The 26,060-nt window shown below is 43.5% G+C and overlaps 1 protein-coding gene across 3 annotated transcripts in view; it reads left to right on the top strand.

Moving 5' to 3' along the window:
• TMEM132C (transmembrane protein 132C) overlaps positions 1–26,060 on the top strand; it is a 174,563-nt gene that overhangs the window by 47,794 nt on the left and 100,709 nt on the right. For all 3 annotated transcript variants that reach the window (XM_085075373.1, XM_085075374.1, XM_085075375.1), the window contains exon 2: positions 6,888–7,776. In XM_085075373.1, coding sequence (XP_084931499.1) covers positions 6,888–7,776 — 889 coding nt within the window. The remainder of the gene's footprint in view (positions 1–6,887; positions 7,777–26,060) is intronic.

The following is a 26,060-nucleotide window of genomic DNA, read 5'->3' as shown; positions in this document are numbered from 1 at the left end:
CTGCCATATGTTTTTGATGGAGCTGGCAATACACTCTGGTGTCCTAAATCCTTCTCTTCAGCTCTCAGCCAGGATGAGCCCGAGTTCTGTTTGCTCTGTGCTGGCAGTGCTGACCCAAGGGATGGATGCAGAATCCGTGGAGTTCTCCACAATGAGCAAGCAGGGTGGCAGCAAAGGCCAGCATGTGACATTTTGCCCACTGTGTGTTGCTCACAGGACACTGACATTTGCAGCCCCTGGCCAGCAGAAAACCTGAGCACCTGAATGGTGTCTGGATAGAAGTTTTCCAGCCCTTTTCTCTTAACAAAAGCTTTCATTAGCTGGAATTCGAGTTGCAGGTATTTATCTTTGATTCCACGCAGTAAACTCTCTTAAATAGGTCAGATGGCCTCGGCAGTGCAGACAATTGGGAGTGTCAGCCCTGGCAGGGGGAGAGATTCCAGAAATCTTCACTGACCTTTGCATGTACACTGTTGTTTTACTGTTGTTTTAAGGTCATCAGCCAGTCTGAGCAAACCATTTATAGATTTCAGTGCTGAATGTCAGGCAGTCTTTGACTGACACAGCTCTATGAGTGGAGGGTGAGAGAGAAGAATAGGTCTGTAATAAAAGGCTGTTTTGGAATTTTGCAAAGGGTGGGATGTACAGAACTGCAAAAAACATTGGAGGCTGTTATTAAAATATTGAAAATGCATTCCTAATGTGCAGTTTTCTGAAAGTTTTGTGTTGCCAAATTAGTCTTTAGAGATTCTCTTTTGTGTTAGTGAAAAGGCTGTACCTCCCAAGCAGCTATTTGTGGTTCATACACGTGTCTGTTGTGTTGGTAATCCTGGGGAAAATGGAACAACCTGACAGATGTTGGATAAGGCTTTAGAATGCAGAGGTCTAATCCTGCCTTCTGATCGATGCAACTAAAACAAGGAGTTTTACATGTAGCTAATGATGCTGCTCTGGATTGTCTGCACATCACTCCAGCCATTCACATCTCCCTTTGAATTCTGCAAGAGTTCTTGGCCTCTGTGCCTTCCTCCCTGGCAATCAGCTCTATCATCTCATCATACTCTGTTTGAAATAGGTTTTTTTAATCCACTTTGAGTTCCCATCATTGAATTTCGGTGACCATCCCATTGTTTTTGTGTTTCAAAGGAGTGCAGTGGTGTTCAGTCCTTGCTTTAGGTGCTTGTTGTGTTCCTGGCAGTTCTGAAATGGCTCTGCTGGAGAAGAATGGGGCAAATGTTCACTTCTGTACTAAATCCAGGATTGTCTCTGGAACTTCAGTGAAGATTTGATCTGTACTAATAGAGAAAGAATAAATTCATTAAGGATATACTCCCAAAATGTGAGAGAAGTCTATTTGATAGAATATTATTGCAGGTTTTAATTTAACAATATACTGAATGAATTAAGTTAATCTCTCCCACTGAAATGAAATAGGAAATTTGTTCACAATAACTGATGATAATGTCTCCTGACAATCTTTGCAACGTGGTTTAATTGAACTCTGATCCAGGCTAAATAAGACTCTATCTACATCTGAGCTTAAAATATGTCTAGTTGGTTACCAAGACTCATATTGGTTACCATATATGATATATGTGAATAGGAATATCCCACCCCAGGTCAGTCAGCAAAACCCTGCAGGTACAAATTTATCCTTGGACTTCAGGCTTTGGTTTAGTGAACCCTGGATTCAAACAAGAACTGATAAAATAATCTTGTTAGCCATTTATTGGATAGAATTTCCCTCACCTGGTGCTCACAGGATATTTGAGAATAGGCTGCAATTGCCCTCAAATATTTGCTGTATGGATTTGTTTTTGCCAGATTTGTTTGCAGAGTTCATTTTTAGCATCACAAATTGTTCACCAGAAGCATTTGACACTTGACATTGCCAGTGTGCAGTCAGTCCAGAGTCTCTGTGTTCCTCAGAAGATGGAGCAGATCTGTTGGGCACACATGAGAAACAGAAACTGTGACTTCTGCAGTTACCCTGCCATCCAAGTGATTCCTTGGAATGGTCACAGAATTGCAGTTTTTGAGCCAGGAGGCAGTCTGAGGCTCCAGTTACCCCTGCAAGTTGTGCTGAGGAAAATGCTGCTTTTCATGAGAGAATCCAGGCTGGATGTGAAGACATGGACGAGCTGTTGCTCCCTTTGTTGCAATATTTAATCAGCATCACAGTTAAAAATCTGTTCCATGTCCTGAATTTGAGCTTGTTTCGTTTAAGATTCCACTCAGCCTTTCCATCAGCAAAATTTCCTTTTTTCTAGATGTTAAGCAAAGGGAACTTGGAGGGGATGAGAACACAGCTAAGGTCATTCTGAGGTCTCAATGAACGTATTTGCTGAGCTCTAGTTCTAAGCAAAATATTGCTACAAAGGTTTCATACACTGTGAAGACACTGAATGTGGTGCTGGCACAGAAAATTAAGGGAAAATGAACCAGAAAACATAGCTGTTGACATTTTGTGGTGAAGGAAACATCTGTGCTGATTGAAGTGAATCTTTCCTACTTTTCTTCTTGCCCTGTCCTGTATTTCCTGAGCTGCAATATGCATTTTGCTCTGCAAGAGCAGGACAGGTTTGTAGAGGAAGATGGAGTTGGAAGAGAATTCAAGAATATGGGGATTTTTGTGAAGGGATGGTTTGTGTAAGGTGCTCATCTGGATGTAGGGGCAGATGGGAATGAGTGTCCCTGGAAGGAACTGGGATCATTTTTACAGCATTTGCAGGATTTTAGGTGGTGCTGTAAATAATATTAGGTGGGGTTTATTTATTCGTAAAACACTGGTGGTGGCATGGAAGTGGAACAATAATTAAAATAAATATGACACAGCATTCAATTATAGCTACATTTAGGAATGGAGGAAAGGTAGAGAGTAAAGCTGTTGGGAAAAGGAGGGAGAAGATCCTCCCTTCAGAGTGACTCAGTTCTTGGTGGAGCTTCAGCTGTGCTGGGAGAACAGGAGAACAGAGGCACAGAAATCTGTTCAGCACTTTTCCTCTAGTTTGTATCCTAGAGGGATAATTATCAATGTGCCTTTGAGGGCCATACAAGGTGCACAGAAAGCTTATCCCATTGCTCCTCCTTTGCATGGGCAGATGTCTTCTGCTCCTCATGACTCAGTCTGGCTCAGGACCTTTGGCTGGGGGGACAGGCAGATGGTTGCCCTGAAGGCTCAGTGGCTCATCAAACATCAGGCACTGAAGATCTGTGGCCACTGGCCAGTAATCTCCCACCCACGATCTAAACCCTTCTTTCCCAGTCCAAAAGCAAGTCAGTTCAAACCAACCTCATAAAAGAACAACTCCAAGATATTAAGCTTTTATGACTGTTCCAGTGAATGCAGCACCCAGGGCTCCAGCTCCATGTGAAATACCCCCAAAGAAAATTCCTCTGACGCTGGAATCCAAGAACTAATAACACAGCTCAGAGCTCACTGTTTCACATCCAATGAACTCACTGGGCTGGAGGAATTTGAGCTGCTCTGTCACACTGGAGCCAGTGATGTGCTTAACAGATGCCTGCCTGGGTTCAGATGAAGTGCTGCAGGAGCATATGATGCCAGAAGAAGGATTAAAAAGTCACCAGGCTGTTACAAAGAAGAAGTAATTACTTGTAAGCCTTCACTTTTGTTCTTGGCTAACACTGGCTTTGGTTGATGGCTCTTAACCTCTTCCATGCAAGATTTCATCTCTGGGCGAGCTGCAGCTCCTGTTGGATGCTGGAGAGGGGTAAAGCCCTTTGTGGCTGTGTGTAAATCAGCCCTGAGCGTGGCTAACACAGCTCATTCTGCCACAGAGGTGCAGCACTTGCATGAAAGCAAAGTGTACCTTTGAACTCTGCAGTCGTGTTTCAGTGCTTGAGCAGAAAACGTTGAAAATGGAGAAATCTGTTCCAGAGCACTGATAGGCAGAGTTGCTTTTTAGACAATTATTTTTTCCAGGTGGGTAAAGTAAACAACACTTAATGATTATTTAAAATAATAGCTTGTGATATGAAACTCTGGAAAAACCTTGGCATTTTGTTTAAATAGATTCTCTGATAAATTAAAGAACTTTGAAACTGAGCTGATCAAGCATACGAAAATGTTCTCTGGAAATGTTGGTAATTAATTACACCAGGACAGGAAGGTTATTGGGTAGAGATGAAGAGAACAGAACAAATCCCTCAAGTGATGGCCTGCAGTTGCTGATGCACGTTGTTGAGATTCTAAAAATAAAATGGACAATTTTAACTACCAGTTTTATCAGTAAAAGGCTTAAAGTGCTTAAATAAATTGTCTAAAGTACAGCCTTCACTGTAGAAATATAGGAATCCATTATGTGTGGTGTGAAAGTGGGTGGAAATCTTTAGACTACAATAAAAAAATAGTAAAGCCTGTTTTTCCTCTTGCTGTCAGTCTGGCCACATGGGTTTTGCTGTTTGTATTCAGCTTATTAAGGCAGGAGTTGCATGACTGTTTTTCTTAATATTGGGCCAAGTCCTGCATACCTCATGCCTGTGATTAACCCAGGATAAATGAAGTGCCTGCAAAAACGAGCCCACTGTCTGTCTGAGGATAATGTGCTACAGCTAACGTCCTGGGAATTGCTCACAAACAGCTGCTAAGTCTCAAGCTTAGATCCTGACCAGCAACCCTTTGAAATCATAAGACTTCACTTGTCTCTGCAGCCTGCTGAGTTTGTTTCTGGGTTTTGTTGCTCTGTGGAAGGCAGAGATTCCCTCAGGGGCAGTGGGGTTGTATCTGGAGTGTCCCTGGCCATGGAAACACTCCAGCAAACTCCCCCTGTTGCTTGGGTCAGTGCATTTCCTTCACCAGAGTGTTTATGTGTTTCCTTTACCCAGAGCTCCTGCCCTCTGCTACCCCAAGGCTCTTGGCCTGAGCAGCAGGACACCTAAGAGGGAAATTGTAATGAGTCACCAAGCCAAATTCAGTAGCCAAATTGGCCTCTGAGAAGTTGACTTCGTGTCTTGCAAAGCAGGTGTTTTAATTGAAAAGGCTGTTGGTGTCTGCTGTGCAATGTCAGTGATTGCTCTTTGCAAAGGCAGCAGGAGGTGACAATGTCCCAGCAGGCTCCTCCAGGGCAGTGAGGGCATTTAGAGAGGAAACTCCTGCATCAATAATCCAAATTCCTGTGCTGCTGCTGGACCAAAAGGAAGGTTTTTCCTCTTTCCTTGAAAGGTCCATGATCCAAAGTGGATCTTCCTTGTGTTCCTTATAGAAGTGTTAGAGCACTTTGGGATGGAAGCTTGACAGATTCAGGTAAGGGGAAATCAGTCAGCTCAGGAGGTGGCATTTGTAGCATCTTTTTCAGCAGAATTAAATTGTGTGCCAAGGATTGGAGTCTTGCAGGGCTGTAACAGTGGGCCAAACCAATGTTTTATGTTTTCAGTGTGAGTCTGCTTTACAGAGAGGGCGTTGTGCTGGTAATTCACTATTTCTTTTCCTATTCTTACCTTTTTTGTTTTGTTTTGTTTAATTTCTGTCCAGTCATAGCAGTTTCCTCATTTATGAGAACCATTCCTACCATCCAGTGGTGGTGCATGAATTAAACACGAGTCAACACATCTTAATTCCTTATTTCAAATTTCCAGCTGCCGTCCTTTGAGAGCTCTGATTTTCCCCTCCTCAACATTTGTCTCCTTCCTTTTTTTTTTCCTAATTCCTCACACCTTCCAGAGCTCTTCCCTGTCCCTGCTCCAAGCCCTGCTGGCACTCTGGCACTGCACACTCCCCAGGACTGCAGTGGGGCTGTCTGTCAGCAGCAGCCATTCGGTGTCATGACAGGTATCGATTGTTTAGTCATTACTTGAAAACATTTAATTAAATTTGACTGCATAATTAGCCTGTTAGCAGCCAGGCATGCCAGGGCAGCAGATGTGATTTGCAGAAATGCTCAGGCTGCAGCCCTTTGTGAGGAAGGTGGTAAGACAGTCTGTCTGGAGGGTGTTTTGGGATCTTCAGGTGTTCTGAGTTTCAGATAAATCTCTGCATTCTGTGTTGTCCTTATGGTTGCCCTTCTTTAAAGAGCTGAACCTGCACAGAACCTTAAATCCTAATTCTTACAGAATTCCCTGAGAATACTGGAACTGAGGGCAATCTTTTTTTTTTTTTTTTAAATACTCAAGAGTCCAGCACTAGATGCATCATCATTCATTTACCTTCTGTACCTATAGCTAATTCTTTCAGAATGAGTTAAGAGGTTGTAAGCTGTATGATGTAATCATAATGTATTTTAATTGTTCTCCACTGCCATCTACCCTAATTTAGACAGTAAATTTTACCTTTCAACAGAAGTGTTGTTAATCTTGACAGGAAAACAACATTTAGGTCAAAAGCTGATGTTCAGCTGAAACTTGAAATCGGCCAGTATGTGCTGATTCTCTCTGTGTGCATCTTATGTATCAGTGGTTGTTGAAGTATTTCTAGATTGTGATGCCTACCTGCATTTAAAGAACTTAGGAAATCGAGGTACTGTCAATATTATATCAGAGAAGTATGGACTGTAGTGCCAGAAACACACAGGAGAAAGGTTTCTCGACAGAGAATGAAATAGGGTGTTCTTTGAGAGTCCTTAGCAAAGCAGTTTCTTTGCCCATAGAGCAGAAACTCCCTTTGATGTGCTCCTGCAGGGCTGCTGCTAGCACCTCTTGGGGGCTCTGGGTCATTGGGTTCTCCTGACATGTTGCATTTTATTTTCTGTTGCGAATGTAATGCAGAAAAGAATTACCTTTGTCTAAACACGTAGCTACCCTGTAAATATTGCTTGCATGGAATAATGCTTGTCCCTAACTTTCCAGGCAGCTCCACTGAAGTTGTGCTAAGTGATCCTTTGAACCTATGAGCAGAGTTGATGTAACTCACTCACCTTTTCTTTTGTTAGTGACAGAGTGTCGAGGGGTCTTGGACAATAATCAGCGCTTTTCCTCGTTACCAACATACCTACCTGTGAGCTATCGGATCTTCAATGCCGAGACGTCGTTCTTCCTGAAAGAAGCCAACCAGGACTTCATGAGAAATTCCAGTTTGCAATCCAGGGTGGAATCATTCTTCCCCTACAAAGCCAAGAGACCTCCCGTACTAAACGCCAGCTACGGACCCTTCTCTGTGGAGCAGGTTGTGCCCCAGGACCTCATGCTAACATCCAACTTCTTCGGATCCGCCAACAAATTCCCTTACAACTGGAAGCTGCAGGCCTACATCCTGAGCCCCAAGATCTACCTGAGCAAGCCCAGGGTGCAGGTGCTGTTCTACATCGTGGGCAGGGACTGGGATGACTACAGCCCCGCGGAGCGCCTGCCCTGCCTGCGCGTGTTCGCCTTCCGCGAGACGCGCGAGGTGCGCGGCAGCTGCCGCCTGCGGGGCGACCTGGGGCTCTGCGTGGCTCAGCTGGAGCTGCTGCCCGCCTGGTTCAACCCCCCCTCGGTGCTCACGGGCCGCAAGAAGCCGGCAGAGCAGCTGGAGGGGAGCCCCGTGGAGCTTTACTACACCATCCAGCCCGGCGATGAGAAGAGCGAGTGCACGGCTGAGGATACCCGCAAGGGCAACGCCATCCGGCCGGGGAAGGATGGTGTGGATGAGAGCATGTCCCACCTGCAGAGGATTGGCTCTGTCAGCCTCCACCGAGGCCAGGAGAGCTCCCAGCTGACGGAGCTGCGGCTGGACAGCAACGTGGTGGTGTGGCTGCCCTCCAAGCCCGTCAAACAAGGGGAGGTTGTCAATGTGTACGTGACAATCGCCAACAACTCCACGGTGGATCAGTTCCTGCTCAGGTATGAAGGGTGTTGTCTGTGTTTCTGACGTGGTGACACACAGAGGTGTTGGGGACATGGGCTGAATCTCAACTCGTTTGAAGTTCATCCCCACTGAAGGTTGCTCCTAGTCACTGAAATGTCTTATTTTCCTCTTTGCATGCCGTGAGGAGGATTGAAAGCCCCCATCACCGGGAGGCTTTTAACGTGTCTGCCGTGCCATTTATCACAGTCCCACAGTGTGCAACAAGGAACAAGACTGCTGCTTTAGCAGGGCCCTTTCTGTGCCGTGACAGACAGTAAGACATCAGAAAAGTTCTCTGCTTTACAGGGCTTTTAAAATCAGGTTTTTATTGCGCAGGCATGGAGTTTAAATGTAGAAAAACTTCAATTACCTGCTTTCTGTAAGTGCTCTGGCAGAGCTTGCCTCTCCCACACACAGAGTGGTTTTGTTAGGAGAGCTCTGTAGGGAGGGTTTAACTATCCACTTGCAGTTAAGCTGTGTTTGTCTTTGCCAGCACATCTACCCTTTAAAATAAAGCCCAACGTGTTTGATATTGCTGCTGACTGCAAGGGGCTGTTAGAAGTGAGTGCCATTATTTTGGACAGGAGTGAGAACACAGGAACTGCCTTAGTGGGTCAGATCCCTTTCCTTTCATTTTCATATTTAGCAGCTTCCCTACCGATCAGATGAAAATCCTTTGAGGATGGCAAAGACTGGGAAAGTTGTTAATCACTGAAAAATTTGATGTATCTTTTTTTAACTTGTTACCAGGCTTTAAATTCAGTGGAAATTTCCACGGTGATAAGCAACAATTGCTCTCTAAAGCCTCGGGGAATCAGTTTCCCAAAAGATTCTGCACATGAAAGTATTTATTTCTAAGGCTTATATGAATTAGATTAATACATAGTTGACAACTACCGAGGAGAATAGCCTTTAGAACAGGAAGTGTCGCTTGGCAGATAAAAGGCTTTTATTTGAAAAAAGGGGGATTTTAGTCATCCCAGAACCGTTCTGGTGTTTGCAGCTTTGGTTAAATTGGCAAGATAATCTCCCAGACACCTGTTTACTGAGTGAAACCTCTGCGGTAGAAGTATTTTCTGACGTTGTTACTTCTTTCATTGAAAATCCCTTTAGACAAAGTAGTAGAAACAGAATACTTTTGCACACAACAAACATAGCTGTGGTGAAAGAAGAAATCCAAAGGCAGTGAGCTGGGTGTTTGTTGGGTGAATGGGAGTGGGGATCACTCTCCAAAGGTCCATGTCAGTCTTTATTTTCCTGAAAAGTGAATTGAAGATAAGCAAGCTTGTTGAAATCTGGGGATGTATTTCTGTGCTCAGAAATGCATCTGACTGAGAGGTGCAGGAGGCAGCTGATAATGTGGGATGTTGGTAGCTGCCTGTGTGACTTGCTGTTAGGGACAAAGAGGATTGGCTTTAGTTTTGGGAACAGGTGACTGATCAGTCTGAAGTACAGTCTGACACGTGTTGGTTTGGTGGTGGTTCTATTCCAGCCCAAATGCAGAGCTCAGGCCATGTTCTCTTGCTAAAAAACCCTTTTGGTGGAAAGATGTTTTGCATTTTTGCTTAACATTAATTTGGATCAGATGCAAGAACATGAGAGGCTGAGAAACAAAGAGTTTTTTGAAGTGGCTTTCTCTTACTTGCAGTGGGGATGGACAGGTGGTTGCTCTCCTGAGATGTAGTACAAAGCTCACTCAGTTCCCAGAAATCAGCACTGTTCAGAGTTCCTCCTCTCCATAACCAAGGCAGGAAAATGAATGTGAGCTATTCCAAAGCAATCTGGATTTTGGAATCTCTCTCACAGGCATGGTGGGCTTGTGGATCTCCAGTGCTGTGGATCTGTGCAGCTGAGGCATCAAATAGAAACTTTGCTTTAGGTGTGCAGGAGGTGATTCCATGGAAAGGAAAGGAAATGGTTCTAACTGCTTTCCTGAGCCTGCAGTAGGGAGGGACAGTGGCAGGAGCTGAGTGGGACATCATGAGCTGTGAGCTGTGTGGCTGCAAAGGTGGTTTGAATGGCAGAGGACAAAGCCAGGTGAAGCTTCCTGGGTCTGTGGTGGAGATCTGTTGTCTTCAGTGCAACATGTGAGGTGTGAAAGGCTGTGGAGTGTGAGCCAGGAGTGCATGGAGTGTCTGTGTCTCGCAGAGAGCAGAGCAGCCAGTGACTAGCAGTGCATATGCTGGGCTTGCCTGGGGCTCCCCTTAACCTTCTGTGGCCATTTCCCTGCTCAGAGAGAGCTCTGTGCTCTCATCCTCTTGGGTTCCCAGCACAGCAATCCCTACATCCTGTGACATGCATTCACATTTAATCATCCCAAAGAAAAACACACCACACATTATCCCCGGGCACAGCGGGCTTGTTTATGTTCTGCTCCTTGTATATTATTCATTGAGGTATTGCAACATGCAGTGCTGAAGCAAACAGCATGTGATCATTGCTTGGGGGGTGGGAAATTATAGCTACAAATCCTCTCTGGCAAAAGGGGAGTGCAGTGGGCTAAATGACCTCATAGCCACAAATCAGGGCAATTGAAACCGCGTTCTTAAATTGTGTCTTAATTCAGAATGCTGGTAGTGTATCTGTGAATTTATCAGCCCAGGAAGGTCCAGGAGAATGAGTGATGTGGCAGGGAGTGAAGGGGGCTGTGCATTAACGCTGTAGGAGCACCGTGGGGATAAACACAGCTCTTCCTTTCCTGCACCCAGTGAGCACAGCACTGTTGTGGGAGCATTCAGACCATCCTGAGAGGTTCTAAGTCCTGTTCCTGTCCTGCTGTGGCACCTCTGGTGACTCTTTACAGGCATTTAATAGATGCAAAACAGAAAATGCAAACAGTTGGTCAGCATCACTCTCAGGAATGTTCACTCCTCTTACTGAAGAACTTGGATTTTCTCTCATGGTTTCAGGTTTGTCTTAACAATAATATGAATGGGAAAATCTTGATAGAAGAGCTGAAGGAATAGAGCAGGGGGAGGAAAATACTGCCCTGCTTTCCTACTGCTGGTTTTCTGGGCTTCCAAAAGAGAGATGGACTACACTTGCTGCTGATTGTACAGTAAGGAAAATTGCTGTTACCTCTAGCAGTTGGTAAAGTATGAACAGAAGGAAAGTAGCACCAGTCCAGGAAAGAAAAAAAAATGCAGCAATTTTTTAAAATGAAGATCATCGAGGTGTTGGGTCCTTCACAGAGCTGTTCCAAATTGTTACACTGGCTTCAGCTGAGCTGCCAGGATTGACTGTCACCTCTGCAAGTGCTGTTAGACACTTCTCTAATCTGAATCATCATTTTGGGTGTCTTGTCTGTGAGGCTTAGAAAGCAAAATCCTTAGGGCACGACCCTGTTCTTGAATGCTTTTATGATCTGCCCTCACACCCAGCAGGCTACAGAAGAGAGAAAGAATCGTAACCATTCTGAAAATAAGGTATTCTTGCGGGGCTGCCTTTCAGAAGGTTACACATAATTGCATGTGATTGCTGGGGTACTTGAAGGCCAGCAGGAGGGGGTGGGCTGGAGGCGTCAGGCAGTTTGAAGAGGTTGCCCTGTGTGCATTGCTGTGTTTGTTCTGCAGCTCTGAATACTTTCCCAGGTATTACCCCACGGAAGGATCCTGCCAGCTCCTTCCCATGGCACGTCATGCCACGTTTGGTGTGGCACAGCACGGGGCCAAGGCAGGAGGTGTGGGAGGGCTGAGTGCTCTGTGTCCCTGCTGGGCAGCAGAGCAGCTCTAACTCCCTCTGCAAGGTGCTGAACCACCAGATAACCTGATTTACAGGAGATATTGAGCAGGATGAGTAAAGAGAAAGGGGATGGAGTTGTTACATCCTGATTAGAGCAAAGAGGTGCTACACAGGAGTATTTCTTTCTTCCCTTCAGGCTTCCTGTTCCAGATTTTGCAGTGCAGCTCGTTGTCCCTGAAGGGGTGTAGGTTGTAATCAGCACTGCCTTTGTCCAGCAAACAAATCAACCCAACACAAGGGGTAATTAGCAGTAATAATAAATCTACAAATTGGATAAGGATAAAGGATAAATGCAGTGAGGAAAGCTATTAAAGCCACGAGCTGAGACAGCTTTTACATTTCAGTGCCTGATGAGTATTGACAGCAGGGCTGTTGGGTGGTGCTGAAGATGTGGAGGATGCTGGTGAAGAGAAGAATCACAGAACAGGCAGAGGTACAAAAGGTGGTTATGGTCATAACATCTGTGGGCAGCCTGCTTGGAAATGTCAATATAAAAAGCCATTTTGGAGGAACTGGTCAAGAAGAATGGAGATCTCCAGCACTAACTCTGCCTGTTGTGCATGAAAGACCTGTTTGAGCCTTCCTAGGGAGTAAACTCTCTTGAAGGAGCTTGGCACTGCCCTCAACTGTATGTAAAAGAACCAAAAAGAGTCCTTTTTGGACTAAAAGCAGCTCCTGTTTGCTTTTAGCTAGCGTGCTGCCTGAGGCCCTGGAGCTGAGGGCTGCCTTCACTTTTGGCAGATTCACGTGGCACATTGGAGTTTCACACACTCCATACCGAGGTGTCCTGTGACAATCCCCTCGTGTCAGTCATCTCCCTTCCCATCCCTCTGGCTCTGCCAGACTGCTGAGGTCACTGCTGGCTTCTCCTGCCCGTGTTCTGCTGCTCCCTGTGCCTCTGGCTCCTGTCCTGTTGGACATCCTCAGCTCTGCCCCACCTCTGCAAACCCTGCAAGGCTGCTTGGGGATGAGATAAGGCAGCGCTGCAAATTCCTGTTTAGACTATTAGCCACTTGTGTGACTCAAGTTACAAGCGTTAATTAAATGCTTGGTTCCCTGCCTAATTAGGAACAATGGTGGCTCGTTAGAAGATCACACTGCATAAACCCCAGTCCTCCCAAACCAGCAGCGAGGAGGGAAATTCCATTCTGCTGGGAGTTCAGCTGAATCAAGATAATGTTTTCTGGCTGTCTGAGAGAGGCTGTGATCTGCTGCATTAGGGCATCTCCTGGGAATCCTCAGTGTGATTATCTGACAAGCTGTTGGGTTCCAAGGCCCTTGTAAGCAAGAAAGTGTGTGAGCCTGTAGGTCTGGATGGAAGTGAGCATCCCTGAGAAAAATGGCTTTAAAACCTTGGTGCATCTGTTAAAGCTGCAGAAACAGCAGGGACTTGCTGGAATCATCCCGAGATGAGAGCTCAGAGCTTGCAGGGAGGAGGATTTGGGATGGAAGGATGAATGAGGAGTGATCCAGGAGCAGGTACCTGTGCTAGCAGAACTGTAAAATCAGATGGGTTTGTTGTTTTGTTGGTGCTTGTGGAGCTCAGTATTTAAACAGAAAGTGTCAGATTGAAGTTTCTGTTTTGGCAAAACGCTGCTCCTCACTCCAGACAGCCCAGACACAAATTAGGTTGTTTATAAGTTCTTCTGGCACTTTACAGTTAAAACTACCACAAAAGGCACAAGGATCTCTGCACTTAGGAGTTAATTTCTACAGAATGCTGAGCTTTCCCGTAAATTATAGAATGTTTGACTCCAATTTTTGCCCCCATTTCGTTTGGGATGCAGTTGGGTGTGTTTCCATGAAATCCCAGCCTGCCCTGCTGTGTTTCTCTCGAGGGAGCTGTGTGCTCTTGTGTGTGATATTCTCTCGAAAAGCAAGTTGTGTTTCTACAGACTTCGAATACACAAAAGAGCTGATTAATTCATAGTTTGGATGAGACCGGGTTAAAAGGAAATTCAGCACTTTTGTTTGTTTGTTTGCCTGGTTCCTGGTGTGTTACAAAGTGTCTATATTAGCAAAGCTGCCAGGGGGTTAATTTGCATTAACAGCCTAATCATCTCCCAGCGACATCATTTTAGGTTTTCGTATTGCTGCTTAGCTCAGCAAGACTAGAGAAACGAAGACTTGAGAGATAGTGTGAATCTTGGGAGAAGAGAAAAATGGGTGGAAGCACTTCAGACATAACCCTCTGCATTTGCAGCTGTCAGGCTGCTTAAAAGAATCTTTTTTCCCCTGAGATGTAACCCTTCATTTCCGAAGTGCCATGGCACAGAGCACTTTGTGCAAGACAGACAGACTCATTAATGGGAATATGTGGCACTTTCCAAAATGGAGAGCTTGCTTCCTCAGCCTCCCTGATCAGTTGTTAACCAGGAGACATAAATAGCTGTGGATCATGAATCACAACTGTTTTGCAGATAAAAGAGTGTCTGGCAGACTGAACCATAAAGTCATGCTTAGTCTTTCACCGAGTGCTGGGGAGGGAAGTTCAGCCCTACAGGTGATCACTGAAGCAGAAATGTGACTGACCAGCCCAAGGGGGTTCCTCATTTGGTGTATTGGACATTTGTGGATCCTATTCTGAGGAAATTAAAATTTCCTATGGACTGGAACTAAAATTTCCTATGGATTATTAAATTTCCTATGGATTTCCTTTGAGTCCTGAGTAACAGGGCTGCTTACTCAGGACTCAGAGCTTTGCTACAGCTTTTAAAAAACGAGGTGCTGTGATGGTAATTGCTGGAGTCACTGAGTCACTCGCTGTGCCTGCTCTCAGCAGGTTCAACCAATACCACCAGTAGCAACCAAAATATTTTTCTGCTTGAGGTTATGTCTAGCTTAGAAGAAGCCCTGATTGCATTGAGAATTCTTCCTGTGGAAAGGAAACACCAGCCCACAGTGGGAGCCTGTCAGTTAGAAACAAGCCCAAATTTAGTCCTGTCGAAAGTAATGAGAATATTCACAGGCTTTAGGCTACTTTTTATTCCTCTGGATTCAAGATATCCATGAGAGGCCACGTTAGCAGCAGCTTCTTTTTTGTTCTTTTCCCTAGCAGCCTGATTGCAGTTTTCCAGCAGAAAGGAATGATGAAACCATTTTTTTTGTTATGTACTTAGTCACCGTTGGCTGTGGGATGATGACTGTGGACAATGTACCCTTGTAATAGTGGGTTTGGAGGCAGAAGATGATAAAAGGCTGGTGGTAAAGCTGTAATTCATTTGTCAGCTCAGTGCACTGTGAAGAGAACAGAGCTGGCCTGAGCACAGCTCGGGGCAAATCCAAGAAAGAGCAGGCAGTGTGTCACAGTCAGCTTGGGGACAGCAGGGTCACACAGGTAGCAGTATCCAAGGAGGTGGCTTTGGATCCTTGAGACCAGACTTTGATTTCTGGGTGTCCCCAGGATGACATGAGGGTGCAATTCCAGAGGGAAAGAGCTCAGCCTGGCATCAGTCTGTGCAGGGAAGCATCACCACCCTGGGGATTTGGGTTCCTGAGGCTCTGAGCTGCAGAGGAGCTCCCAGTGACCTCCTGGTGAAGTGTCAGCACCCTAAATCCAGCTGCTCAAAGCCCTGGATAGGATATTGTCCAGCCTGGGCACAGCACGTGAGGATGATGTGTAATCTCCCTTTCCCACACTCAATTGCTGAAGGATTTTTATCTATCTGAGACAATGTCACTGTAATTTGTACTGGGCAGAAATATTGAGGGAGCTGAATGAAGATTTTATCAGCTGCTTGTAGATAGTGACAGCTGGTTAATGTTAATATTTTCTGAAAGATCTTTAAAGAAATCTTGAATAGTTGTGCAGAAATTCATCCCCCTCATCCCTCTTTGTGTTCCTGAGGTATGGCTGTGCTGTCATCTCCAGCCTGCATTCTTTAATTTGCACAGCACCAGGCGATGGGCTCTCTGTCCATTGCTATGGTAACTGCTGGGTTAGTTCTCACTCCAAGCAAACATTGACAGAAACCCAACACAACGAGTTCCCTTTATTCACCCTGCACACCTCGTGGATCTGAGCTGAGCAGGTCTGTCCTGGAGCTGCTGGATGGAGAGCAGGAGGCTGGTGTGGAGCTGGTGTGGAGCTGGTGTCACCTTTCAGCACACGAGTCACTTCATGGCAGCCACTTCAACTCTGTTTTCACTCCTGCCCACGTTTAATTAGATTTCAGATCCTTCAGGGTGGAAACAGTCCCTGGCTGTGTGTTGGTAAGTGCTTAGGGGGAATGGGATCTAGCAGCAGATGAGGCATGAGAACTTTGTTTTTGCTCTTAAACAGCTCCGTTTCGAAGTGGAATTGATCCCATGAACTCTTGGCAGTTGTTCAAAATCCCTCCCAACCTTTTTGTGAGCACTAATGAAGGGAGTAGCAGTTCTTTCCCCGTGTTAGTACTTCTGTTTTGTTGCCTTAAAACCCCCAAATGTCTCGTGAAAAGCTCTGCAAAACTGCAGTAGCCTCAGTCCCCTCCAGTTCCCTTCAGAGGCTCTGTGAGTGATGCAGATGCAGAATAAAATATTCCCAGTTCTTCCCTCCCAGCCTGGGCAGTCTGCTTTGTGTCCCCAAATCCCTGTGACACTCCTGCCAGGGACAGCTGTGAGGTCTGGCTGCTCTTGAAAGGAAAAATTCTCCTGGAAAAAGTCCTCCTGCAAGTGTTTTCTAGGGTTTTCCCTGCTCCCCATCACAGTTTTCTGATCAATGTGGCAATTATCTTTTCATCCTTGAGTAAAAAAAGAATAAAAAGAAATAATTAAAAAGTCTAATCATTACAAGGAGAGGCTTGCACGTTCTGTGTTACATTCTGTATGATTTTAGAGTGGCTCAGATGGAACCTCATTAACCATCTTTACAGCCCTCTTAGGTTCATCTCTATTAACTATTCCAGGGGTTTCCCAGGAGGAAATGGCTCTGAACCACCTTGCACTAAAATCAAGCACAGTTTAGTCTGACAGACCATTTTTTTTGGAGTGCTGACATTCGAGATGCTGTGCATGGAGGGAAATAAAATATGTATATATTATATATTTTTATATATATATTTTATATATATATATATAAATAATCTGTATATATCTGCAGGGCTGAAGCTGTGAGCCCCACAGCAGGATTGTTCTTTCTGTCTACTGGTTATCCTGCAGATGGGAACGTGCTGGCACTGCAGTGAATATTGTTGAAAGAGGTCTGAGTGCTCACCTGTCTGAAATGATGATGTTCTGTACTTCTGCAGAGTCCTTTCAATGCAAAAGAATCCTGCAGTTTGCTGTGTTTTAAATATTACTGATGGTCCTAGTTTGGGGATATTGCTCCTTTCCTCCCTGGCAGTAAAACTAGGGCCAGAAGGGTCATTTTTGGGGATGTCCTGCACTGTGCAGGTGTTCTAGGGAAGAGGCTCAGTAGAAGAGCCTCTCATTCTCTTGTTCTCATATCCTAACAAATTCTCTTGTTCTCATATCCTAACAAATTCTCTTGTTCTCATATCCTAACAAATTCTCTTGTTCTCATATCCTAACAAATTCTCTTGTTCTCATATCCTAACAAATTCTCTTGCTCTCATATCCTGACAACTCCTCTTGCTCTCAAACCCCTAAATGAGGCTGAGTCATGGCCAGAGCTCAGCTGGATGCAAGAGCAATTCCAGGGGATGGGAAATGCTCGAGAACTCCTTGTTCTGGGAAGCTCTGCTTGTTCAGAAAGGCAATGATTGTCCTGTTGTGTTGCATAATTACATCTTCCTCCACATATCCCACTGCTCTTCATTTCCAGGCTGTGTGTTTATGTAAGTCCTGGCTATTCAGGGAGGAAATTTAACAGATTCAGGGCAAAAGCAAGTGAAACATCCCTGTGTCCTTCTCTGCTCCAAAAACATCGAAAAGGATAAGGAATGTTGCTTTGATAATTGTTTAAATGGTGCTTAAGGGACCTCTTGGGCTGGTTACATTTGCTCTGTGATTTGCCTTTTCACCAAATAATCGACTGATTCAGCAACTTGAAAGAAAAGGGGAGAAAAGGCACTAGGATTGTGTTAATTGAGTCTTTACAAACACAAGAAAATTAGTCAGTTGTATTGAAATTCACATTGCCAGTCTGATGTGTACTCAAGTGTTTGTTTAATGGGTAACTGGTTTTACCTTTTATTTGTCTTTTCCAGAAATATAAGAACAAAATTAAAGTAAGAAACACAAATTGAGTTTAACTCAATCTGAGCATGTTCTTAGTGTCTGAAAAAAATAAAAAAAGACCAGATGTTCTGTGTTTTATATTAGAGCTTCATCATTCAGAGCAGAAAGAGCCATGTGTGGGAATTCATTTCAGATGGGTATTTTGGAGAAAATTGGAATCTGGATTGATTTTTTTTTTTTTTTTTGGTAGGAAATTCTTAAAATCTGGCCATTTATGCTTCTTAATATCTTTCTAGTGTGTTTGTAAGGCTTAAAGCACCCTTAGAGAAATGTTTCTTTGTAAGGTTCCAAATGCGTGGTGCTGACCTGGTGAGGAAAGCTGATTGTGTTTAATAGTCAGACTTATTTTTTTCCCCCCAATTTTCATTTCAATTAAGTTTTTTATTCTGATATAGGTAAATTTATGTAAGTGAATAAGTTGGTTGCACTAGAACTTGATCTTTACATTGCTTGAACCCAACTGTGTGACTAAATCTTTCTTGCCTTTTAAGCAAGAATTTCAGATTGCCTGTTCAGATTTTTTGCTTTATCTGCACCTTCCACTCCTTCCATTCTCACTGGAGAGAGAAATATGGAGATTGGAGAAACAATTTCTCTTGTTTGATTAAACCCAAAGTGAGAATTGCATTTGATGGGATAATGCTGGGTTGGGTTATACAGCAGTAACATCAGCTGAGAGGGGATAGAATGTGAGCAAAATTCCACTGTTTGTATTTTAAATTCCCATGTGGTCAGGCTTGACCATGAAAATGGTGAGAATGCCTTCAACTTCTCTAATGCTATACATGGCATTTTTGCATATCAAGAGGTTGATTTTGGTGTTGAGGGAATTAATTTCCATTTGAGCACAGTCCCACCCAGCAAAGTTTGATTTCTACCTTTTCCTCAGTGTGTGCTTTGGTGCCCAAAATCCAGTGCATCCTTTTGTAGAGGCGAGTGGACTGTTGTTTTCTTGTCTGAGTTGGCTCTTCTGGCTCCATCTGGAGCTGAGCCAAAGCCATGAATATTCATGCCACTGTTAAACAAGATTTTTATTGAAAACAAAAAATGGATCTGAAGCTTTCATTTGTCATCCTGAGCTCAGCTAGTGAAAGCCCTGTGAACAGGCACATTTATCAGGGAGGTTTTCCTGGCGTTTTCTGGAGGTTTGTTTGCTTATTGACTGAAAATTTGTTAGAGACCAAGAGTATCTCACTGGGCAGTGAGCCTGCTGGTAAGATATTTCTGTGTACAATAGGAGTATAATAGAGATGAAATACATAAATGAAAAGGTATTATTTTCTAGATTGTATCAAGTATAAGGTGATGAGCCTCAAGGAAGGTTGAGGACAGATCCAGCAGAGCTAACAGAAGCCTGAATTCCCATTTTCCAGGCTGGTGTTGGTATTTCTGTCAGTCTGCTGGGCATCCTGTCCATCCTGCTTGGCATTCCCAAGGCTTTCTTCTTCTGGATTTGCATTCCTCAAGCTCAGAGCTGATTCTGAGTCCCTGAGCTATGGTTCAATGAGGGAGAATTTGATTTCCCCTGTGGATGGATGGATGGATGGATGGATGGATGGATGGATGGAAGGAAGGATGAGGGGAAAGCAAGAGGATGAGCAATGAGAGGTTTCTCTTGCAGCCTCTGGCCTGAACAAGGAATTAAATAGGTTTAGCTTTTAGGAGACACATGGAGTTGATCTGAGAGATCCTCCCTCATTTTGCAGGGTGAGATTCTCACGAGAGCTCTCTGTCTGTTTTCCCCTGCAAAGCAGACTCACTGTGATCTTTTCCTTCCATACATGCAATGCAGAAGAACAGTGTGCAAAGATGAATTATTTCTATTTTTGTCCAGTCCTGCTGGACAGTCCTGTGTGGTGCTTTGGCAGCCTGTTTGTTGCCCAGTGGGTTAGTGTAGGTTATGTTCACTTCTAAACCAACAGCAATGTTGTGAACTACCCAAAAGTTGTGTGAGCTGCAGTGAGACAAGAGTTTTTTCAGATATCTTACAAAGTTCTCCTCCTAACTAGAGGAGGAATGGTTAGAGCTAATTCCATAAAGATTGCTTGGGGGAAAAAGGGCATCAATGAGGGCAAGAAAAAAGACCATAAAAGTGCAAAATCTCACAGATAATTGACAGGGAATGCTGTTTTCCTCTCCACTGAGGTGGATGCCTCGAGGATTATTTTTACCCCAGCTGCTGAAATGGCCAAAGTTTGCCTGCAGGACATTTCAAGGGCTTAGAGCATCCATCCTGGAGAAGCTCAGTCCAAGCAGTGAGGACTCTCCAGCCCTGCCTTTGAAAACCCTCCTGGTGGAGTTGTGGGAAAGAATTGCTATACCAACAAAGTATTTGCTCCTAAAGAGGGGAAAGTATGTAACACCATCAAAGGGGGACAGGGATTCAAAGGGAAACACATGTCTGAAACATGCGGGTCAAGTTTATTTGAAAGGAAAATTTGTTTGCTTTTGATTCTTTATACCATTTCCCATAGAGACTAGCAAATGGAGCTGCCACATTTTTGGCAAAGGGGATCTTATCCTAAACCTGAAACACTTAAATACACATACTGACATAAATATGGTCTGGATTAATTTCAGCTGTGGGACTTCTAATTCATGCTTTTTGTAGGTTTTTTTTTTTTTTGTTGTTTTCTCCTGTTGGAGAAAGTATTTTAAGCTTAAAAAGGGATTGGTAATAATAAAAAAAAAGAAATGTTGGTTTTGCTTTATTAGAATGAGGAAGAAGGAGAAGGTGATGAAGAGGAATTTTTTTCAGGGGTTGTGGTGTCTGAGCAAAGGTCTGCACTATAAAACCTTTCTGTAGGGTGCAGCAGCCCTGAAACCACCTGAGGTTTGGAGTTATTGCAAATGGTCATTAAAACTGGTTGGCTCTGACAGAAAACATTTGGGTAGCAGTAATTCAGGAATCCTCTCTAGCTATGCTTTCCAAAAAATATCCATTAGCAGAGTTGAAATTGGAAGAGCAAGGATAGGATGAAGTCAAATCAGTCCCAAATCACTGAACTGTTCTGATCCTGGAGCCTTTCCTGGGCTGGAATAAAGCAGTTTTTCCATTTATTTATTTACTTATTAAATTATTTTTCTTTCTATTTTTTCCCCCCAAATAGTGTTCCCAAACACCCACCACTCCCTTTGAGTCAGTTCACCTTGTTTATTTTTCCACAAACACATGGCACACTCACCTCTCACAGGCACAGAGCTCTCACTGGTGTCACTGGGAGCTTCACCACCTTCAGGGTGAGGTCAGGATCAATATAGAACTCCTGAGAGCTGGCCAGGCTTACATTCCACTCTCCCTAACGCAGGGGAGTTGCAAAAGCAAACAATGCAGTGAGAGCTAATCAGGTTAAGTGCATTTCCAGCCCCAGTGGGGACTGGCAGCAAGGGATTGCAGTCACCACTATTGATACACAGCTTTCAGAGCCTGCAGGGGAGGAAGGAAGGCTGCACTCTCCTGCTCTGGGTTCTCTCACTGAATAAATCAAAATGGATATATTTGTGTACAAATACATACGGATATGTGGGGTGGGGTTAGCAGTAGACTCTGGATGGATGTCCCTAGGTCTGAGAGCTGTTCAGACAGGTCAGTTCTGCATCATGAAATCCCAGAGTGGTTTGGGTTGGGAAGGACCTTGAAGATCACCCTGCTGAGATGGTGACAGACATCCCACTGTGCCAGGGGCTCAGGCTCCTGTCACTCTCCACACGTTGTCCAGCAGGTGGGACTAGATTTAGGCTGAGATTAGGGCTTTTGCTCAAAGCATTTCCTTCCCCTGAAACTCCTTTCTCTGACTGCTGGCAATGCCTGGCTGTCAGCAGGTATTCAACGACTCTTAATCAAGTTAAACCAGGTGTGGACAACACTGTGTGTCCTCAAGTCTGATTTCTTTGTTATTTTTACAGGGTTATATCTGTGATTTTGGGTGACTGATAAGGCAGTAAATATGCACAGATTGTGTTGTACACACATAGAGATAAAAATCTCTTCCACTGCTGGGCTTCTTTACCCAGAAGGAATATGTTCTTTAAATATTTCTTCACAGCTGAAGGATTTAGTCATCTGCCACAGAGTCTTTGTGTGTAGACCTGGTTTTGTGTACTGAATTTGGTGAGTGCTGAGCTTTGGTTCTACAAACCTTCAGATCTCATGAGCTGTGAGTCCCAAATGGCTCAAGTAGTTCTGTGCTATCTGAGATATTTGTTACATTGAGTAATGATAATCGATTTTCCTCCTAAAAGTGAATTTGCTCTTTGGGTTCCTTAGGGTTTGCTCTTGTCTTCATTCACTTCAGTTCAGATACATCCTGATGTCATAACAATCAGAAAATGTCATGTTGTCAGTATTGGCTTTCGGCCATTTAGCTGAGGACAGATTTAAGAAAATTCATCTCTGCAAACACAAAGATACTTAAAGATTCAGAGCTACTATAGGAGTGACAATAAAGAGGGTGAAACATTGTAATGAGCCTTTCCTAGTCGACATTCTCTCCAGCTACACCTAGATTTTGCTTAGGAAATATGATTTCCATAATAATTTCAGATCTGCCAGACTCCCTTCCCAGCCTTGTTCTGACTGTGTTACACAGCAAACCTGAAGGATGGTCTTTTTTTAAGGAGAGCCTAGGATAAAAATAGCATCTTTCTCACAGAAATGGGTGAAAGAGTTTTCACAGCCCCTGCCAACAGTGTTCCTGGCTCAGAGCATTTCTATTTATCCTGCTTTTCTAAAAGCACTGAATTCACTTTCAAGTTTGAAAGCATTAAAAAAAAACAAACCCAAAAAACTGGAGTTCCAGATTTGATGGTGCACTTGAAAGATCCAGCAGGCATTAAAGTTCCATCTCATATTTGAGCTGTTCTCAGTGTCTTGGTGCTCCAAGATGCCAAATCCTGAGATGCTGGCAGCGCTCCCATCCTCCCAGCAAAGCAATCCCATCATAATTAATGTGGCAAGGCTGCTCTGGGCAGGAAAATATTTATGGGATCTGCAGAGCCCCCAGAATGAACCGTAATGAAGGGATTCTGCCAAGTTTGGCTGTGCAGATTAAGGACATATGGTTGGTGTGGCTGCTGCCACAATCCCCACAATCCTGGGGATTCTCATCTCTGCTTTGTCTCTCTGCCATCGTGTCACTCAGGGAGTTCTGAGCTCTTCACCTCCAAGGGAAGGTGACACCCAGCTGGGGCAGTGCCTCCCTGGCATCTCTCTTATTTATTATATAATTATATAATTATCTCTCTTATGTGTTATGTAAGCTCTTCCTGCAAGTAGTTTGGAGTTCCTGATTATCCCAACTCCTTTCAGAAGTTCTGCAGCCAAACTGATGTACAAATCTGCTCTAAATGTGGAATAATCCTGCTAAAATCACCGTGAAAGAGAAAGGAATTTAACCCAGTATATCCAGATTAAATAAATCCTACTGGGAGGACAATTAAAACTTTAAATTTTGTGTTGATTACTTTGATGTTTTACTTTTTAAAATCTATCTTTAGGAGAAATAATACTGTAGATTATTTTGATTATTGATTTTTGTTCTCATGCAGAAGAGCTAGTGAAAAGCTGGGTTAAAGGCTGCCCAAAATTACAAATGATTGTTTATTTTTAAAAACTGTGTTTATCTCACTGTAAAGACATTGGCATTTGGGAATGGGAAATGATGGGAGATGTAAACAGAAACATCCTTCACTGTCAGGGGAGCTTTACCACCAAAGCATGTTCAATCAGCACTGCCTCCTTCTCATTAAGTGGTGTCACTTAATTACAGCTGCAGGTGAAACACAATGATTTGCAATAACCGTGTCAATTTAATTAGCATGATACAAATATAAGCCTTTTCTTTTTTTTCCCTCATTGCATAATGCACAGCCCTCTTTAACTGTATTTACTTTATTGACATTTTAATTGGCCTCCCACGCCAGGTTTCCCTACACAGTGATTTTGATAGGAACAAAAGACAAATTAACTGAGCCACTCAGAGGAGGCAAATGGCATTGTTGGACTATTCCTGCCTCTCAAAAGGTAAAACCATCCTTAAAAACCTATGGTGTGGACAGCAGAGTCAGAGAAATGCTCAGGCTTATGAATTTTAGCACTTCAAGGCAATCTAGAACCAGAGCATCTCTTCCCTCAGCTTGGGTTTTTCCCATGTTTCAGTTTGTAGATTCTTTTGCAACTCTTTTAGGGTCATAGATAACTTCACACCATATATATATCCATTTGAAAAGCTCTTCCTTTTTTCCTTGTAAATAAAAACCTCTGAAATATTGTTCCAAAAACCCACAGTACAGAAGAAATAAGTGGAAATTCACAGGGAAAATGACAGATGTGGAAGAGACCAACCTGCACGTTAGCACCAGTGCTTCTAATTATAGGCCAGCAAAAGAAAATTCCGAGCTGAATTTTGCCAACATTTCAGCCTACAACAGTCAGTCTGTGATTAATCATGTCATCAAAATATAAACAAAAATAATTCAATCATCAAAGCAGAAATCCCATCTGCAAGGGGTGGAAACACTGAGATGAAAGAGATGCTGCTTTTCAGAAGGACAGAACAGGATTGTGTGTTAGTTTAGAATCCAGTGGAAAAGCTTTATATGCATATAGAATATATATGTACAATTTTTAATGTGGCTGAGCACTACAATCAGAACTTCATTTTATGCCAACATCCTGGCAATGGAAGTGTTTGGCCTGTGAAAGTGATGTTTTCAGACTGGAAAAGGAAAAGCCTCAGCTAGAAATTAATGTGTCTAAAGACTAGTTTTGTTTCACAGAGCACAGACAATAGGAAAATTTGATTAGTTCATACTCCATCAACACCAAAGATATGAGGTATGAATATTCTATTAACATCTTGGGACTGAACAAATGGCTTTGCCTGCTCCATTGCAAGCAGTGGATTTCACCATCACAGCAAACTCCTGTTTGTCACAAAGGGTGATACATAACTCCAGCTTCAAGTATTTATCATTTTGCAATACCACTGCTGGGACAGTTCATGGTCTGCTACAGAAGCAACAGAAAAAAGGAAGCTGGAGTTATAAATGAGAATAGAAAATTAAAAAAAAAAGTCTGAACTCTCTCTGCCTTATGGTTTTCATGCATATAATGAGATATGGTTGGTCCATTTGAATAGATAAATGAGGGCTCTGCCTTGTAGGATGGAAATACAGAGAGCAGCAGGAGAGAGAGATTTTTCCTCCAAGCATTTAAAAATGTCCAATTCTCATGATAGAGGCTGATTTTAGGTGAAGTGCAATCTAAACCCTCATCTTGCTCCCTTTCAGATGTAACATTTTAATGTCACATTGTCTTTGGTGCTTCACATCTTTTATCTTCCCAAAATCCTTTCTGTAGTTGCAATTCCACCAACAGTTCTTCTCTTGCCTCCAATTCTGTCTCCATGAAATGCTATATGGCTCCCTCCTTCCAATAATGGAAAAAAATCCATTGTTGTGGTGTTTATAGCTGTGGATTATTAGGAGCTGGGTTTGGCTGAAATTCTTGGCCAAATGATGTGTTCAGTGAAGAGTACAACTTTGAGGCAGCCAAAGAAATTAATATGTCAAATTTTAATTTAAGAAAGAGCTGAACAACCTGAAAATGAAACAGATCCTTTCAATTTATGAAAAACAAAAAAAATCACTTCATCCAGTAACATTTTTTCCTGCCTTCTGGTGAATAGCAACCCCCAAACCCATTTTATGTTGACAGTCATAATTTCACTTCTGTTAGTGGTTTAGTCTGACCAACAACCCCCAAATCAATTACTCATGGAGTTCTGTTTCGGAGCTTTTACTTTTTAATATCCTTTAAAAATGCTTTGAGTTCTTTTCATGATTTAAAATGTCCTGCTGGGGCAAGCAGTGTCTCTGCAGTTGTGTTCTGCTGATCCCACACAAGTCAGGGCTGAGGCTTTTTCCAAGTCACTTCTTGTTGCAAACAACTTCCAAGTGCAGCAGAAACCAACTGTCCTTGGATGAGAGAGACCAGGATCTTCCTGAGAGTCAACAATTCTGCTCCTTTCTGTGTTTAGTGTGGAACTGAGGGGGAATGTGGAGCAGAAAGGCTTGCAAAGTGATGCCTTGGAAAAGCCTTGCTCACTTCTGCTACTTTGGCTAACTGGAAAAGCATTCTGGGAGTGACTCAGCTCAACCAGAGGTGAAAAACAAGTTAGATAATTGTAAAACAATGATTAGAACCAATCAGTGCCACACCCTGGGGCTCATGGTTAGTCACAGCTGATGCTATTCTCTGGTGGATGGTTTAACACGTTTGTTGTGCCTCACCAGCAGTGTCTTCTTCTATCACAGAAGTGTCTTCTTCCATCACAGAAGTGCCTGTTTTGGTAGAAAA

This window comes from Lichenostomus cassidix, chromosome 15, assembly GCF_008360975.1.
Source record: "Lichenostomus cassidix isolate B80296 chromosome 15, HeHo_3.0, whole genome shotgun sequence".
In the NCBI taxonomy this organism is placed as follows: Eukaryota; Metazoa; Chordata; class Aves; order Passeriformes; family Meliphagidae; genus Lichenostomus; species Lichenostomus cassidix.
Note: the sequence above shows the minus strand (reverse complement) of the source record. Positions and strands in the feature narration are given on the sequence as shown.